Genomic DNA, 16122 nt, shown 5'->3' with positions numbered 1-16122 from the left:
TAGAAAAGTTTTTGTTTGTTTTTTTCTATGTATTGCAGAATGACCTAATTGAGGGAGATTTACTTTTGGTGCGTATCATACCAGATGAAGACGGGAAGTTTGGATTTAACCTAAAGGTAAAACAGCAATCCTTTAGTTGTTTTTAAATGCATTATAGAGATGCTATGCTTTGACTTTATGATTATTTTTCATTTTTAATGCAATGCTTTGGAGAACGCATTATATTCTACCAGAATTTCTTAGGACCCAGTGTTTTTAGAAGTGGCAGCCTAATCCTTAAATGCTAAAGTAGCATTTACAGAAATAAGCCTCTACTAGTTCTGTGGTTTTTAGTTGCGTATACTATGGGCATGGCACATTTCCAAAGCAGATTGCCTATTTGGCTGCTTAAATGTGAACTTGGAAGTCTAATTTAAGGCATCAACTTTTATAAATTGGACCTCTGTATTATAAAACAAGTTAAATAGTTTGTGCTATCCAATTGAATGTGTCCATTAAAAATCATATTGCAAAGGTGAAAAGTAATTTGTGAAAAAACAAATTACTGTTGATAATTGGCTATTGTAAATTTTTGACAGTCCCTCACTGAAGTGCCATTTAAGCAGACAGAGTAGAGTAAAGTAGCCATAATATCAAAATTGGGGCAGAGTTTAATCTTTTCACCTTGGGCATTTATTGGTGGGGCAGTGTTAGAGCGTCGTATAAAGAGAATATGAGAGTACAGTTGTCTGGAGCTTTGACCCTACCTGATCCCTTGCAGGTTCATCACAGCATCTAAGAACACTGTCCACCTTGCAGGTTCAAGTGCTGAATTAGGCTTGCTTGAAGGGTAGGGTTAGAATAAATGCTGCGATTGATCTGTTTATTGCCTATTAAAATAAAAAGCAAAGACACTGGGTCTAGTTTACTGGAAATTGGTAGATTTAAAGACACTGCACCATCCCTCCCCATTTACTGATGAAAATTCAATCTTACTAACCCTGCCTATAATGACAGAGCATAAAGTTCATATAAAAACAAACATAAGTGATTACTTCTTTTCAATACTGCTTATGCTTATTATAATGATATACTTATGGTTGTTATTACTTGACATTCCTCTAGGGTGGTGTAGATCAAAAAATGCCATTAGTGGTATCAAGAATAACTCCAGGATCACCTGTAAGTAAATTCTTAAGACTTTTAATCCCTCCCTTTATTACTTCCTCTACCACTTACACAGGTCTGTACATGTAGGAATTTGGAAACCCATAACCAGTATGAGATAGCAGCTGAGCTATTCTCTTTAGAAATTGATTTGACCAGTGGCCTTTTAGACCACAGACGAAAAGATCTGGAAGCCAAACAAGATACCAGTAGAAAGCATGTTTGTTTCTCCCTGTCATCTCAAAAAGTGCATCTTGAACTGGAAAATGTTTGAGGGGCAAGAGCGATGACTGAAGATGTGGAACAGTGTTCACTGAAGAAGTGAGTAGTCTCGACCCCTGCAGCCTAGAAAAAAAGAACTAGTTTAAGAGAGATGTAGTAGAGATCTGCAAGATTAGGAGCACACAGGGGATTCCAGTAGAAGAACTACGAGCTCCCGAATTAAGTTAGTGAAAGCCAGGTTCTTCATGCTTAGGGAAGTAGTTCTTCATGCAGAAGATAGTAGACCTGTGAAACTCCTTGACAAAGGCTGCTGTGGTTAAAATAATTTTGCAAGTGGTCAGGAGAGGACAAATAGTTGGGAGAAAAATCTGCTAACAGTTATAGGCTGAGGAAATCCTTAGGGCTAAAAATATTTATAGGACAGGAAAGTACTTGTCAGGGGAGAAGGGATGCAGAATATGTTTTCTCTGTTCTTATTTTGCCATGGATTTTTGCTTGTGGAAAGATTTATGGACTAAGTGGACTATCAGTACAGCCATTGAATTCTTCTGTGAAATTGTGAAATAACAGTAATATAACATCTTGGTAACTTTTTTATAAATAATCAGTACATAAATTTGTAAGGACGTATGCTGTCTTATCTCAAATTTTTTTCACTCACCTTCTCTCAACTCTCATAAAATAATTTCAGTGCAAACTTGAGAGGAAATATTGCTGGCTTAATCCTAAAACTCTGATGGTACTCTTTGTCTTGTAGACTCCTGAAGTTTGATAATCAGTCACAGGACTGATATCTACATGTCATGGTGTAAATCAAGCTAAACCAGATGGTTTGAGAAGTTGTTTTTATCATGTTTATGATTTGTGGCTTGACTCATGCAATGCATAACACTCCTTTATGAACTACAATAATTATTTGAATAAAAGAGTAGTAGGAAATTATCAGTATTAATGCATTTGTTTTTTTCTCTTTGATTGGAAAAGGACTGGGTTTCTAAAGTACAGGCTTCATTTAAGTGTCTCCAGTTAGTGGCATAGGTATAGATGCAAGTGACCAATTAGCTCCCTAGCTCACTAAGCCACCAAGTGAGCGAGTTATCAAGGGTCAGGGAATAAATTGGAAAAAGCTATCCAATACAGTGTACTCAACAGTGGTGTTGTAGAAATCACATCATGTTACAGCAAGAGGAAAAAAATATACTTAGAGCATGGCAGTGTTAACATTGATTATATTGTTTCCCGTAAACTAAATTTCACCTGTTCTTGACTGTTTAATGAAATGTAGCTGATATTTGAAAGTTCAATTTAAGCAGTCTATGGAATGCATTTTTTTGTTACTTTAGCTCAGAGATGCCTTTCCTTCATTGTATTTGTCTACTATTTTAAGTTGCTCTAGATTCACTCATTACCCTGTAAATTGTCCTCAGGGATGCTGTTTGGTAATATTATTTGCTGAGATTATTTCTTAGGTTTATAGGTCACTTTTTCTCACTTTTCTACAAAAAGATCCGTATATTTTGTGGAGAAGGGGAAGCAAATCTACTCACCAAAATAAGGCAATATTTTCCCTTCATGTCCTAAAGTTCTTTTAAAAATCCCCCTTTAATACAGCAGTAATCTAGTATGCTGGGAAAGATTGTAGGATAGAGCAGCCAAAATTGTTGTGGGAGAGCATTATATCTAAAAAACAACCATTTATTACATCTGGTGTTTGTTGTCTTTTTTTAACTGAAGTCCTATACTGATTTTTTTAAAAACGGTATTAATGTCCTCAGGTGCTAAAGCAGTCATTATGGTTTTATTTAATAGAGCTTCTCATTGAAAAATAGTATGCTTGCTTCTTGGAGCAATAACAAGGTGATTAGCATAAAATGAAACATTGGATATGTCAATGGGACAGGAAGCCTTTGACATAATTAATTGTCTGGAAAAGCTCAGTATCTGAAATAATCTACAAATTATGCCTACATAGAAGGAATTAATTCTCCTTCAAGATATATTTTATTTAGTCAGATGATTCAAGTAAGAGAGCTAAGGCATTAGCATGTCACATGATTAATAAAGTTTCTTTGAGCAAGGGTATTAATCTCCACCTGTAATAAAGAATAATAGCCAGCAACCAGCCAAGAAATCTAAATTATAGACAAATATAGGAGTTCAGAAACCATTCCCTCCGTGTTCTTGTTGACTTCTTGACTCTTCTAGACTGACCCGATATGGTCGTTATGTCACTTATCTTTTCAAATAATTATATTTCAGAAAAAATAATTTGTATCTCAAACAATAATATCTCAGAGTGATTAAATCAATCAATCATTCGTAGTTGCATTCTTCAGTCTTGCCTTTGTAAATTGTAGAAGAGTTTGCAAGGGAGTTCTTTGGGGAACTGGGAATACCTAGTTAAATCAGTGTTGAAGAACACCATAGCTGTTCCTATATACCATTCTTTTTCTGCTTACATTTGTCTTTTTTATTAATCATTGTCAATCTTCCCTGTTCTTCATTATTTTATTTCCTTATTTCTTTGGAAAAAGTTGGGGGAAACTATTCCTGTTTTAAATTTTTAACCAGCTTTTCTGCTTGTTTGGTTTTTTTTGTTTTTTTTTTTCTTGCATACATCTCTTTTCTCTCTCTTCTTTCTCTTCTCCCTTATCTGTTTTGTGGCACTCATACATGTCTTAAGTTTTCTTTCCTTTTACTTTATTCTCTGACACAAGTGGGTCCCAATTTATTTTCTTCTCCATATCCTTGCCTATTTTTTATTCTGCATTTTTCTTCTTCTTGGCTCCTTCATTATCACTTCTTCTTTTCATCTCTTCCTACTTTTTACTTCGTAATATAGTACATCAATGATAAACTTACTTTAGGAGCCATCAGTGCAAGGCATAACCAGGGTCAGGTCTAATTAGAACATCTTGTTCACATTTGGGAGGTTGGTGATGTTTTTTTGATAGGGCTAATAACATTGGATGAATAAAGTTCAGGGAACCTGTACTGGCATTAAGGAAATGCAGGGAACAATTATGAATAGAGAATAACAGTAAAGGTCTATATCTTATATAACAAATGAAATGCAGCACATATATAAGTATATCACTCTTGTGTAGCTGGGTGCTTCCTGGGCAAAATAAAAATTAGGATAGCAATGAAAATAAGATTGTTGCACTACTTGACACTCAAAGTTTGTAGAATCCTGCACATTCATATTACAGAATCACAGAAGGTTGGAAGGGACCACAAGGTCATCTTGTCCAACCCCCTCCACTTAAGGGTCATGTAAAGCCAGTTGCCCAGGACCATGTCCAGATGGCTTTTGAATACTCCAAGGTGGGAGACTCTGCTATGTCTCTGGGCAGCCTGCTCCAGTGCTTAGTCACCCTCACAGTAAAAAAAGTGGTTCCTGATGTTCAGATGGAGCCTCCTGTGTTTCAGTTTGCACCCATCGCCTCTTGTCCTGTCACTGGGCACTACTGGAGAGAGCCTGGCTCCATCTTCTCTGCACCTTCCCTTCAAGTATTTATATACATTGACAATATCCCCCCTGAGCCTCCTCTTCTTTAGGTTAAACACTCCCAGCTCTCTTAGCCTTTGTTCATACGAGAGATGCTCTAGTCCTTTAATCGTCTTCATAGCATCAGCATCTGGTCATAGCTTGAATTACTTTGCACTGGACTTAGAGCTAAGCATACTAAGAGGTGTGACAGAAAATAGCCAAACAAACCGTAGAGTCCAGCATTTAGTCTAAATTGTTGCATCCAAGACAAGACATAATATAAGTTTTCACATGAGATGGGGAAAACCTTGTTTTAGTGTTCTCTGCAGCACAGGTAACAAATGAATTTGTCACAAATTATGGGTACTTGAGCATCATAGGTTGAGTGCTTACCTTCACCTTCTTATTAAAACTTTCAGTGAATGAAATGAGGAAGAATGTTCTCTATTTGTAGATATCATTTGATACCCACCAAACAAGAATCTGATAAATAACAAAAATATGAAATGTGTATGGATTTCTTTAAATTTTAAAAAGTGCCTGTCTGGGGCATGTTATGTTACTTAAATTATATTCATCAAAATCATGTTTGGATTTCTCAGTATTCACTGCATAAAAACTGAAGTGTGTAATCTCATTTGCCTGAAACCCTTTTTCCAGAAATCCATTTGCAAATGGCTATAGCCAGTGGTTGTTCAGGCTTGGAGTCTGAAATCTCATCTTTAAGAGCAATCTGATGGTGGCTGTTTGATAAATACAAATTCTTTTTATAGCTATCAATGTGCTGTTTGAACTGTTTCTCATCTTCATTGAGAGGCTTTGAAGCTAGAAAGGCAGCTTTAGATCTGAATCCTTTGATAGAACTTCTGATACAGAAGATGAAACCTTGTTAGGAGAACTCTGAAGGCTTTACTTACATGATGAACTTAATATCCTGATGTGTTCCTGCTTACATGACTGGATGCAATGACATTAATGTGTTTCTTTGGTCTTGAAACAGGCTGATAAATGCATTCCAAAACTGAATGAAGGTGATCAGATAGTATTAATTAATGGCCGAGATATCTCAGAGCACACGCATGACCAGGTGGTCATGTTCATAAAAGCCAGCAGAGAATCTCACACGAGAGAGCTTGCACTTTTGGTCAGGCGGAAAGGTAACTGGGCTAATTTTATTCACTTTTAATGTTTGTGAGACTGTTGCTCTTATGCTTGGTATTATACCCTCTTTCTGTTTACAGAAATGTGTTCTCAGTGCACTGGGAATAGGTCTGTGCTAAAAAGTAGATCGCCCTGCATTTGAATTAGTAATACAAATAGTTTTAACTTTATAGGTTCTTACCACTGCAACAAAAAAATTATCAAGTTTGAATTTCTTCTTATTTTTTAAGTCTAAAAATCTATGACAAATAGTCCTTTGCAAAAGTGTTTTTTTGTTTGGTTGGGTTTTTTTGTAAATATAGCATAATTTCACAAATGCCCAGTTGCGGGTTTGCAAATACACACGGGCAGTTCCCCAGCACAATTATACAATGAAAGTCAAATAAGCTTCTTTTGCGTTTTTTTTTTTTTTTCTTTTCTTTCTTTTCATTCTTAATGTACACATTTTGTCACAATACCGAGCTTAATCTGTGCTGACTACTTGCTAAACTGCTGCCAGCAAACAGGAGACAATCTCTGAAATATGCAGGGTATTAAGCGTGTATATTTAAAATATGGGAATCCCATCCAGCTTGGTTTTGCTTGCTCCATATTTAAACACATGCAGATCCCAAGAGCTTCTACTTACTTACTTACTTTCCTTAAGAGCTGTGGTACGACCTTAACACACATGATTATGGAAGTGCTTTGCACAGAGTTTCTGATTACATTAAGACTTAAAAATCTGAAGGGATTTATTTATGGGAATAAAACTGCCTAAATGGTATGTACTTCTGTAGCATTTACTTTATTTAAAATTTCTTGTGTTTCTAGGAAGACAGAAATCCTCCTGGTCTTGTTTTCCCTAAACACCTTATTTTCCCGAAAGCACCTATTATTGTAGGCCTTTCCACTGGCTCTATGCAGTATTTAGTCTTCCTTTAACTTTCCTAGTCCCCTTCCTGCTTGCAGATAAGAGAAGTCTGCACTTAGCTAAAGATAACCTGTGGCCCCATGCCAGTCATTTGTATAGGCACAAATATGAACAGCTCCCCATTTTCTGAAGTTTGGCAGGTGTGAGCCATTCTGATCATTGCAGAGAATAACCACAGCTGGACACACTTGGTGAAATAGCATTCGTTAGAGACAGCACTGCTGTCTAGATTAACGTTTGTCTTGTTCGTCAACATGTTAGCAAGGAATGTCATAAAAAAAGGACTAATAATTTTTTTTGTAGTTTATTAAGTTCCTTCAGTGCTAGCATAAGAAATTACAAGCGATAATTCAGTTGCTTTTCTAATGGCAGGGGAGTACAATGGAAGTATGTTTGTGTTTGTTTTGCTGATGGAGGTCCAAACTTACAGAAGCTCTTATATCTCTTATAGAGCTATTCCATTGTGCTCTAAACTTTTTTAGGCAAAACTCATTTGTTTACCATGGTGGCTGTTGGGATTCGTTAGCCTGTTCAGCAGTCCATTCTGTAAGACAAAGTTGCAGCAAAAAACTGTGCTTGGAAGTCAAGTTTTTTGCTTTCATACATAGGCATCTTGAGGAGTTTTGTTTTCCGAAAGGTCATAAGGACATTTTACTCTTAGTAGTTTCCGCAGTAATAAGTACATAAAGAAATGCAGTTAAATGTGTTGCTGTTTGCTTTCATGAGGCCTTGTCATTGCAGACTTTGTTCTTGCAAGCTGATAAATTTTAATATCTGTTGCAAACACATTAATGCTGTATGTGACCGATTTTAACTTCCAATGCATCTTCCAGTTGTTAAACAGTTTGTGGAGCCTAAATCAGAAGATGAAGCTGATTCCCACAATCTCCCAGAATCTCTTCTTCCTGTCTGTTCCGAATATGGTGGTGATACACTGGAGGAGTCTATGGAGCAGCTAAGGAAAGGGCTGGAAAGTGGGACTGTCCTTATTCAGTTTGAGGTAGGTAATACTTAACTCTCAAATGCCATTAATATAGACCAATAGCTGTGACCAGCAAGTAATGTAAGGGCTTAATTAGTTGGAAATCTCATTGCTCCTGTTCAGTCTTATCTCAAGAGAGCAAGAATGTGACTTGCCCATCAATTTTACCCTTCACTACTTTAGGATAGGGAAGAATGGGTTATCAGCCTTGCATAAAACATCATCTGGTGAGAAAAATGTGTTTTAATTAACGTGTTTCTAGCTCAAGTACCCAAAGCTCACTAAATTAATATTTTTTTTCTTAATTATTTTATTGAGTAGAATAGTGGGGTTTTGACAGAGGTCGGTCTTGTACTGTGTTTATTTTTCCATGCTGCTCAGTGACACTTCTAAAGCATCTTTTATACCTTAAGTTAGGGTTTCAAGTTCTCATCTGTTGCCGTCTTTCAAGGAATAACAGGAGCAACTTGACCATTTCTCATCATCTTCTCTTAGACGTTGATATGAAAGTGTTGGAATGTTAATTTCCGTTTCCAGGACATTTGTAATGCCCTGTTCTGTGGTGTTTCTCCCTGGTGATCTAAAACACTGATGATTACTTCTTGGACAGATTACTTCGTAGGTGGGTTTCCCGTGTATATAGGATAAGACATAGAAGACTGCTGTCTGCTGTATAGATTAATGAATTAACGTTTTTCATGTTCTTCAATGGTTAGCAAGAAATGTCATAGAAAACTGACTAATAAAATGTTTTTATAGTTTATTAAATTAGTTCTTTCAGTGTTAGCGTAAGAAATTCCAAAAGATAATTTAGCTGCTTCTCTAATGGCAGAGGAGTACAGCGTATGTACGTTTGTGCTCATTATGCTGTTGTGGATCCAAACATTTGTAGTAACTTTGTAGAAACCCTGGTTATTATGATTTACAAATTTCACATTACTGAGTTCCAGAGTAACCCTTTCTGACGCTGAAAACTTGTAGAACAACGATACAATTTTTACCTGTTCTGATGATTTAATGGTGGTGCCTGAAGAGTTTTGGTATTGCTTATTGGATAAGCACTATTTTTATTAGGTTTACTTTGTGTCCAAGATTTGAGAGTTACGATTCCCCTTTTTTTTAAGGAATTGTAGACTGTGGTTCATAGCTGTTTTCCAAAATCCACATCACTGGTTGCAGTGCAGCAATTGCAACGAGTCTGTTCTCTATTGAAACAGTAACTCAAAAGATATGAACTAGCCTTTTAATGCTTTGTTAATTGTTGAAGTTGTTGACTAAATTTGTGCACAACCTGTAATAATCTTCATAGGATATTTGATTCTTTATGACTTTTTTTCCTGGCAGAGTTTATAGAAGGATATTACTGATGTTACCAAAAAAGCGCAAAACCTTTTTGAAATCTAATAAACTAGGGGACAGCTTAGTCGCCTTCTTTCTTTGAGTTCATTGTTTAGTGATCTTCACGAGTGGAAGCAATTGTAGTGTCACCCCTCAGCTTTGGTGGCTCTCAAATTCTCCATTCACGTTAGTAAAATAGTAAATAATTAGCCAGTAGACTATGAATAATCAAGTTTGTCCAGAATATCTTCCTTCACTTAAGCAAAATTTTAGGAAGTCTGTCAATGGCAAATGACTTTTTGTCAGGAAACAGTAATGAAGCTCCAGAATTGTTACTTAATGTTAAATTACTCTTCCTTGTCTCCCAAAAAAAGCAGAAATAGCAACTTGGCTCTACTAAAATGGAATTTGAGTTATAACTGATAGAAGCTGTTTGGTTGTTACATATATTATCAAGTTCTCTTCTCACATGGCTTGTTTATGCTGTTCAAGTTGAAAAACGTGGTGAGCTGTGATACTGAGTCTTAGGATTCAGTAAATCCTACATTAGAATAAACTTTTTGTGTGTTCCTTTTCTCTCAACCAAAGTAGAGGATTTTAGCCTCCTATTTCTTTCATTCCATTTTATGTATGGAATCATATTCTAAATGTTCATTAAATGTGTAAGATATAATGAGCTTTTTGGTAAGTGTTCAATGAAGTATATAAAACTCTGGCACAGCCAGGTTAATAACTTAGTTATAAGTTGCTTTCATGTATATTTAATACAGGAAAAACTGTAGTCATATAATTGCATTTCTTGATGTTGTTGTTGTCGTGTCATGTCGTCCCCCCCGTATGCCTTTTGTTGTTTTGTATGATGCACTTAAAGCATTTTGACCTTAAAATTTATTTTTGGTTATACACTTGTATGCCTGCATTTACACCAGAAAAAGTTGGGGTTGGCCCAAAAGAAGGGGAGTCACGTTAAGAGATTGTGGTACATTGAAGCTTTGTTTTTTTCAGGTACTTGCATGTGGTGGTTTTAGTCCAGAGAATAGAAGTTTGTTTTAATTTTTTGTATTACAGTTGATTCCAGAAAATATCAGTCTGCAGCCGTGTTTTTTTTTTTTTTTTTTCTTATGATGTTTGTTTTTTAATTGCTCACTTCCTCCATGCTCAACCTATGTTTTCCTTCTGGCACACAGTTTTATAAGAAAAAGGCAATCTTGCAGGGAAACAGTTTATATCAATGGCTCTTACATTTCCTCTCTTTTTCTAGAAATTCTTCTAGACATGATGATAGGATAGCAATAACAGAAATTCTTGTCATGTTAAATACATAATTTTTCAGGTGAATTTTGTAGATGATTAGGAAAAAGATTAAAGAAAAAATTTGATCTTTTTTTTTTGTCTGTGTATTTTCATGTGTGTATGTAGCATAATCGGATCCCTCAAAATCCTACCATTTTTCATTCTGTCTTGCAGCAACTTTATAGAAAGAAACCAGGATTGGCTGTTACATGTGCAAAGGTACCTCAGAATATGGACAAGAATAGATACAAAGATGTTCTACCTTGTGAGTATTAAGTACAGACTTTCTGCCTGTTTTGCTTTATCCGCTAAATGACAGCTTATAAAACTGTTGTACTGAACTTCTTGATTAAAGATTTCATTATATAATCAAAGTCGAATAATTGTTCGTTTTATTTTCTAAAAGGTTATCTATTTTGGTTTGTATCTGCTGTTTGTACGTCTGCATTTCCTCAGGTTTTTGACTTAATAGAAGGGAAGCATGTCTCTTAATTGCTAATTTGATTCCCTCTTTATTACTTTTTTGTGTGCAGATGATGCCACAAGGATAATATTGCAAGGAGATGAAGATTACATCAATGCAAATTACGTGAATGTAAGTCATAAAGGCACCTGCATTTGCCCGCTTTCTGTATTACAGTATCAGGCTAAATTTATCTCTTTCAAGGTATAAGGGGTTTTCGGTTTATATTTTGGGGATTTGTAAGCATAAATGATATAAAGATTCATAATGTAAAAGATGAAGTGTCTCTGATGAAACAAGCGGCCATCCTGATACACAGTAGGTGATATGTGCAGGGTCTTTAACCAGTAAAATTTTTTTTACCTTTCCATATACTGCAAATGCTGAGCTTGTCTCCTATAGCATAAAACTAAGCCTTTTTTCCTCTAGAACCGCTTGTTTGTGTTAGATACTTAAATACCTAAATCACAGAATTAACTATTAACTTACCATGTCTACTATCAGGCAATAAACAGCTTTTGCTAGTGTACCTCTGGTATACCTTGCTGTTATTCTTTACTAAATATTAAAGAAAAACTGGAAAGCTTTGCAGTTTCACGTTTTCAAATAATACATTTTCTCTATTAATCATCTCTTCCTAGTTCAGCTTGAAGGACTAGAGTATCTATAGTACACATCTGGTTTAATTTAAACACTTAAAGATTTTTCACATAATAAATTGTGATCTTGATTTTCTTATTACTCGGCTTGCTGCCTTAATCTACCCTCAAGTCTATTTGAATGAAATGCTGAATTGAAGAAAAATGGTACTTGAGCAGTGAAGGCAAACTTTACATAGAATTTTTCTTTCTCTTTATAGATGGAAATTCCTTCTGTGGGCATTGTAAACCGGTACATTGCAACTCAGGGGCCTCTTCCACACACATGTGCACACTTCTGGCAAGTAGTCTGGGATCACAAGTTGTCGCTGATCATCATGTTAACAACTCTTACTGAACGAGGACGGGTAAGTGTTCAGGTTCTTTGTATGCTAAAGAAATGTACTGTGCCTTTATAATTTTTTTCCCATTATTATGATCAAATAACCCTAAAATAGGCCAGCTTATTCTGTTGAATCATTTCTCTGAAGGCCAGGCTTTCTGAATTACTTAGAGGAACAGATACACTGCAACTTACTTTTTGTTATGCTTCGTTGGAAACAAACCAGCTGTCTGATAAATAGAATAAATAGAAATCGCTGTATTGACTCCATTTTGCTGATCAGCCAGGTAGTACGTGCTGTCTTTTTTTAACCCTGAGAGCTGGGCTCTATGTGGCAGTTGCTCTTCTAATGATATGGCAAACATCTGGAAGCATTGAGCAGACTGAGCAAAACTTGCAGTCAGGCTTCAAACAAGAGTCTGCCACTGCAGTATTTTCTAGTTATAGTATACAGGTGGTCAGAATTTAAGCTGCTTGCTTTTATTTATGTCATAAGTTCTTTCCTAGAGTTGCTCTGATAATTCTTTTAATTCTGTTTAAATAAATTCTATTGCTCCATTAATTTCAGAATAATACACTGAAAATTAAAGCAGTATCTGATGCATTCTGTTGTATTTTGATTTAACGTATCCTTTGCAGTTTTAAAGATTAAGTTTTTGTATTTGTAATGTACAGAAAGGGATTGGGTTTAAAGTTTTAGAATCTGAACACTGGACAGGTTTTTTTTTAAGAGGTGGAAATGATGATGACACTTGTATGCCCTCATTGTAGCCTTTATCTTTATTTCCTATGTGATCTATCCTACGCTATCAAATTATCTGGCACCTCAGTCAAAAAACAATGTTTTTGGAAAGCAGGAGAGTGAGTATTTGAGGTCCTAAACAGCATAATGATTGAGACATAAGTAAGGACAGTTAAGCAACAACATAATTCTCATTATATAAAAAGTGTGAAAGATGAAAATCAGCAGATTTTAACCACAGTCAGGTTATGTGGCTGTTCATGGAGACAGACATTATTGAACATCACCTGGCACAAAAATGCTCCCTTCGTAGCTTCCTGCTTTCTTTTCCTTGCATAGAGGAGAAACACAGGTTGGTACTAGTCTGTACTTTGCCCAGTGACTTGGAACCTTCAAGGCAATTTGTCTCTAACTTATAACCATCCTGCTGGTACCTTTATACACCAGACACTTTTTCTGAGTTTTGTTTACTTTCAGAGGTGATTTACATTGGCCCAGTTTGGGGGTGAATTTTCAGGGACAGAAAGAAACGTATGTTCTCGCCAGAGTATCCCCATTGCCAAATACCAGACCTTTTCCCAAACCCTGGAGGTTTTACATTCTAGAATATCTCTTTTCAACGGTGTTAAGATTTGTATTACAGGATAAAAAAACTTTTCCCCCCCCCCCCCCCAGTAATGTTCATTTTTTCAGACACAGATACATGATTTTGGCTTAAACTTAAAGGGGAAATTATTATGCATAAAGTACTACAGCAATAGCTTCAGGCATAATGTTTAAAATTTGGATTTCGAGTCATTAAAAATTGAGCCCTAAGAAAGGTAGAATTAAGAAATTTTAACATTTCAAAATTTCCAGATCTTGCCACTCTGTATTAGTTTAAAAAGAAGTTATAGACAAAAAAAAAAAAAGTTACAGATGGCACAGGCAATGTTAAGTTAATAGAGAGTCCGAATTAACTAAAGCTGGAATGTAAACATGTTGGGAATATCAGTTTGTTTGGTTTCTTTTGGAGCTAGTAAAAATTATCGTTCAAATGTATAGGCAATGAAGAGGACAATTATAGCTCAGCTGTTGTGGTCACACACAATTAAGTAAATTTTTCAGTACAGTATCTAGGGAGTTGTGTCAAAATGTTTTTTTATGAATCCCTTGGATTTTCTTACAGCTCAGCTGGACTTTTTCTTTAATATGCCTTTCTCAGAAGTCCAGTGGGCTCATACTTGGAAACTACCTGGTTTATATTTGTTACATGATGGCAATTATTTACAAGATTGGAGTTGGAGAAGCGGAAGATGAAAATATTTAATTACTGGGATGAAATGTTGAAACCTTATGTTGATGGGCTCTCTTCAGTGAACAAAAATGTCACTGAACTAGTATCTCACTGGAATGCTTTTTCAAGTTCAGTCTATTCCACAATGTTTCAGCCTTTGGTTAGATGGGTAATGAGGTAGAAAACTTTCTGTCACTAGCACTGCTCTTAAGCTTACCTTTTAAAATGAGGAATAGGTATTGGCATTAGGATTGTTTCTACAAAAGTTACATGAACAATGACTAGATGTGCCTATCTTATCTGCCTTTAGAAGGTGAACCAGAAAAAGGAAGACTAATTTCAGCAGTAGAGTGGTAGGGATCTGAAGATCAGCCTCTTCCTATCAGCAGCAGAAGGCAAGAGAGAAAATGGTTCTTTATGGTTGTATGCAGAATTGATTAATCTATTTTCTTTTAGAAAAGATAGGATATTTCATGGGTGTAGTTTAAATATTGTGTTCCACTTCATCTCTCACTTGTCTTTTGGTGTACTTCCAATTGTGTGTACAGTACATCAGGTGCATTCACATGCATGTATGATTTTGCTTGTCACGCATCGGTAGGCTTGAAGATTAAGCTATTGTAGCCTTGCATGCAACCTATGTGAGGAAGAGGGCAAATTACATATTTCTGCATCAATAAGTATGTTTCTGGGCTTTTGTTTATAACTTTAGCATTTAGATACGATTAATCATTTAAGAGATCTCTGTCCTCAGTCTTGCACCTGACATAGAAAAGAAATACACATTTCTCTGACAAATGACACTCACGTGAACTAAAGTTGTTTGTCAGTTCTTCCAGTTTCTGAGCTCAGTTTTCCCTAGAAAGCGTGAAGGGCAACTTTCATTATATGAGCAAGTTACTGTGAATTATTGTGCCTGCGGTAACTTTCTATAAGGTATTCTTGCTGGTAATGTTTATAAACATTATTCTGTGTTTTAAAAATATGTTTGCCTTAAAACACAAAATATGATTGAATGGAAAAATGAAGACATTTTTCCCTTTCAGAGAGTTTCTGTCAAAAACTGAACTAAAACATAGCTCTTAATGGACTGAAAACTAATACCCGAGTTAGGGAAGCAATCTTTAGAAGATTGCTAGGGTGACTTCGTTACCATCAGCACTTGCTTTCAGGGAGAGGCGAAGGGAAACCATTCTTATAGAAGCAGCCAGACAAGTAGAAGGCACACTGAACTTCTGGAGGGTGTGTGTTAAGGGATGACAGTTCTGTTGGGTATTCCTTTTCCTGCTCCCTCTCTCTGTGCAGAATGAGTTATCTCTTTGGGTCTCCAGAAATGGAACCTGCCTTGCTGTTTCCCTCAGCCACGAGACTGCAGTGTTGGAATGGGGAGGACAGACTGGTTCACACTACTTTTTGCCTTCAGGCATGCTGTCGCTTCAAGGTCTATGAATAATTCAGGTTTGAAGGGACCTGTGGAGATACATGGTCCACTCCTCTCTGCTCAAAGCAGGGGCATCTTTGAATTTCATGCAGGTTGCACAGTGTCATGTCAGTTAAGTTTTGATTATTTTCATGGACGGAGATTCCACAGCCTCATAGGACATCTTGTTTCTGTCCTTGATCGTCCTCACAGAAATGTTTTGCCAACATCTAATCAGAATTTCCCTTTTTGCATCTTTTTTTTTTGGTTATGTCTTGTCCATTTATTGTTCACTTTCAAAAAAATGTGTCTTCATCCCTGTGATAACCTGCTATTAGGTGGCTGAAGTTAGATATAAATTCATCCCCTACACTCCTTTTAAGATGAAATAAATCCATCTGTTTCTCCTCCTACATTATGCCTTGAGAAGTCCTTTTAGCAATTGCAGATAAGTACCAGACAGAAAGCATCTTGCATTCAATTTACCTGAATATTTGTTATAAATGACTAAAGCAAAAGTTTATAGGGAATTTAGCATATTTTGGCATGTTATTTTCCAATTTGGATGTAAACACCTCACTAACAAACCAGATTAGATTTTATACCACTCCTTGAATTCCCTGAACTGTAGTATAGGAGGGGAGGGTAGAAACAGAATTGCTTGTATACAGTCTTGATGCATGCTTAATTTT

General features: G+C 36.1%; 1 protein-coding gene across 3 annotated transcripts in view; it reads left to right on the top strand.

Annotated features, from left to right (window-relative positions):
* PTPN3 (protein tyrosine phosphatase non-receptor type 3) overlaps nt 1–16122 on the top strand; it is a gene marked incomplete at both ends in the record, with an annotated part of 98765 nt that overhangs the window by 68739 nt on the left and 13904 nt on the right. For all 3 annotated transcript variants that reach the window (XM_082480036.1, XM_082480035.1, XM_082480037.1), the window contains 7 exons: nt 39–116; nt 1105–1161; nt 5862–6018; nt 7769–7935; nt 10723–10813; nt 11082–11143; nt 11871–12017. In XM_082480036.1, coding sequence (XP_082336162.1) covers nt 39–116; nt 1105–1161; nt 5862–6018; nt 7769–7935; nt 10723–10813; nt 11082–11143; nt 11871–12017 — 759 coding nt within the window. The remainder of the gene's footprint in view (nt 1–38; nt 117–1104; nt 1162–5861; nt 6019–7768; nt 7936–10722; nt 10814–11081; nt 11144–11870; nt 12018–16122) is intronic.

This window comes from Vanellus vanellus, assembly GCF_965231255.1.
Source record: "Vanellus vanellus genome assembly, chromosome: 2".
In the NCBI taxonomy this organism is placed as follows: Eukaryota; Metazoa; Chordata; class Aves; order Charadriiformes; family Charadriidae; genus Vanellus; species Vanellus vanellus.
This window is presented reverse-complemented; position numbering and strand designations above follow the sequence as displayed.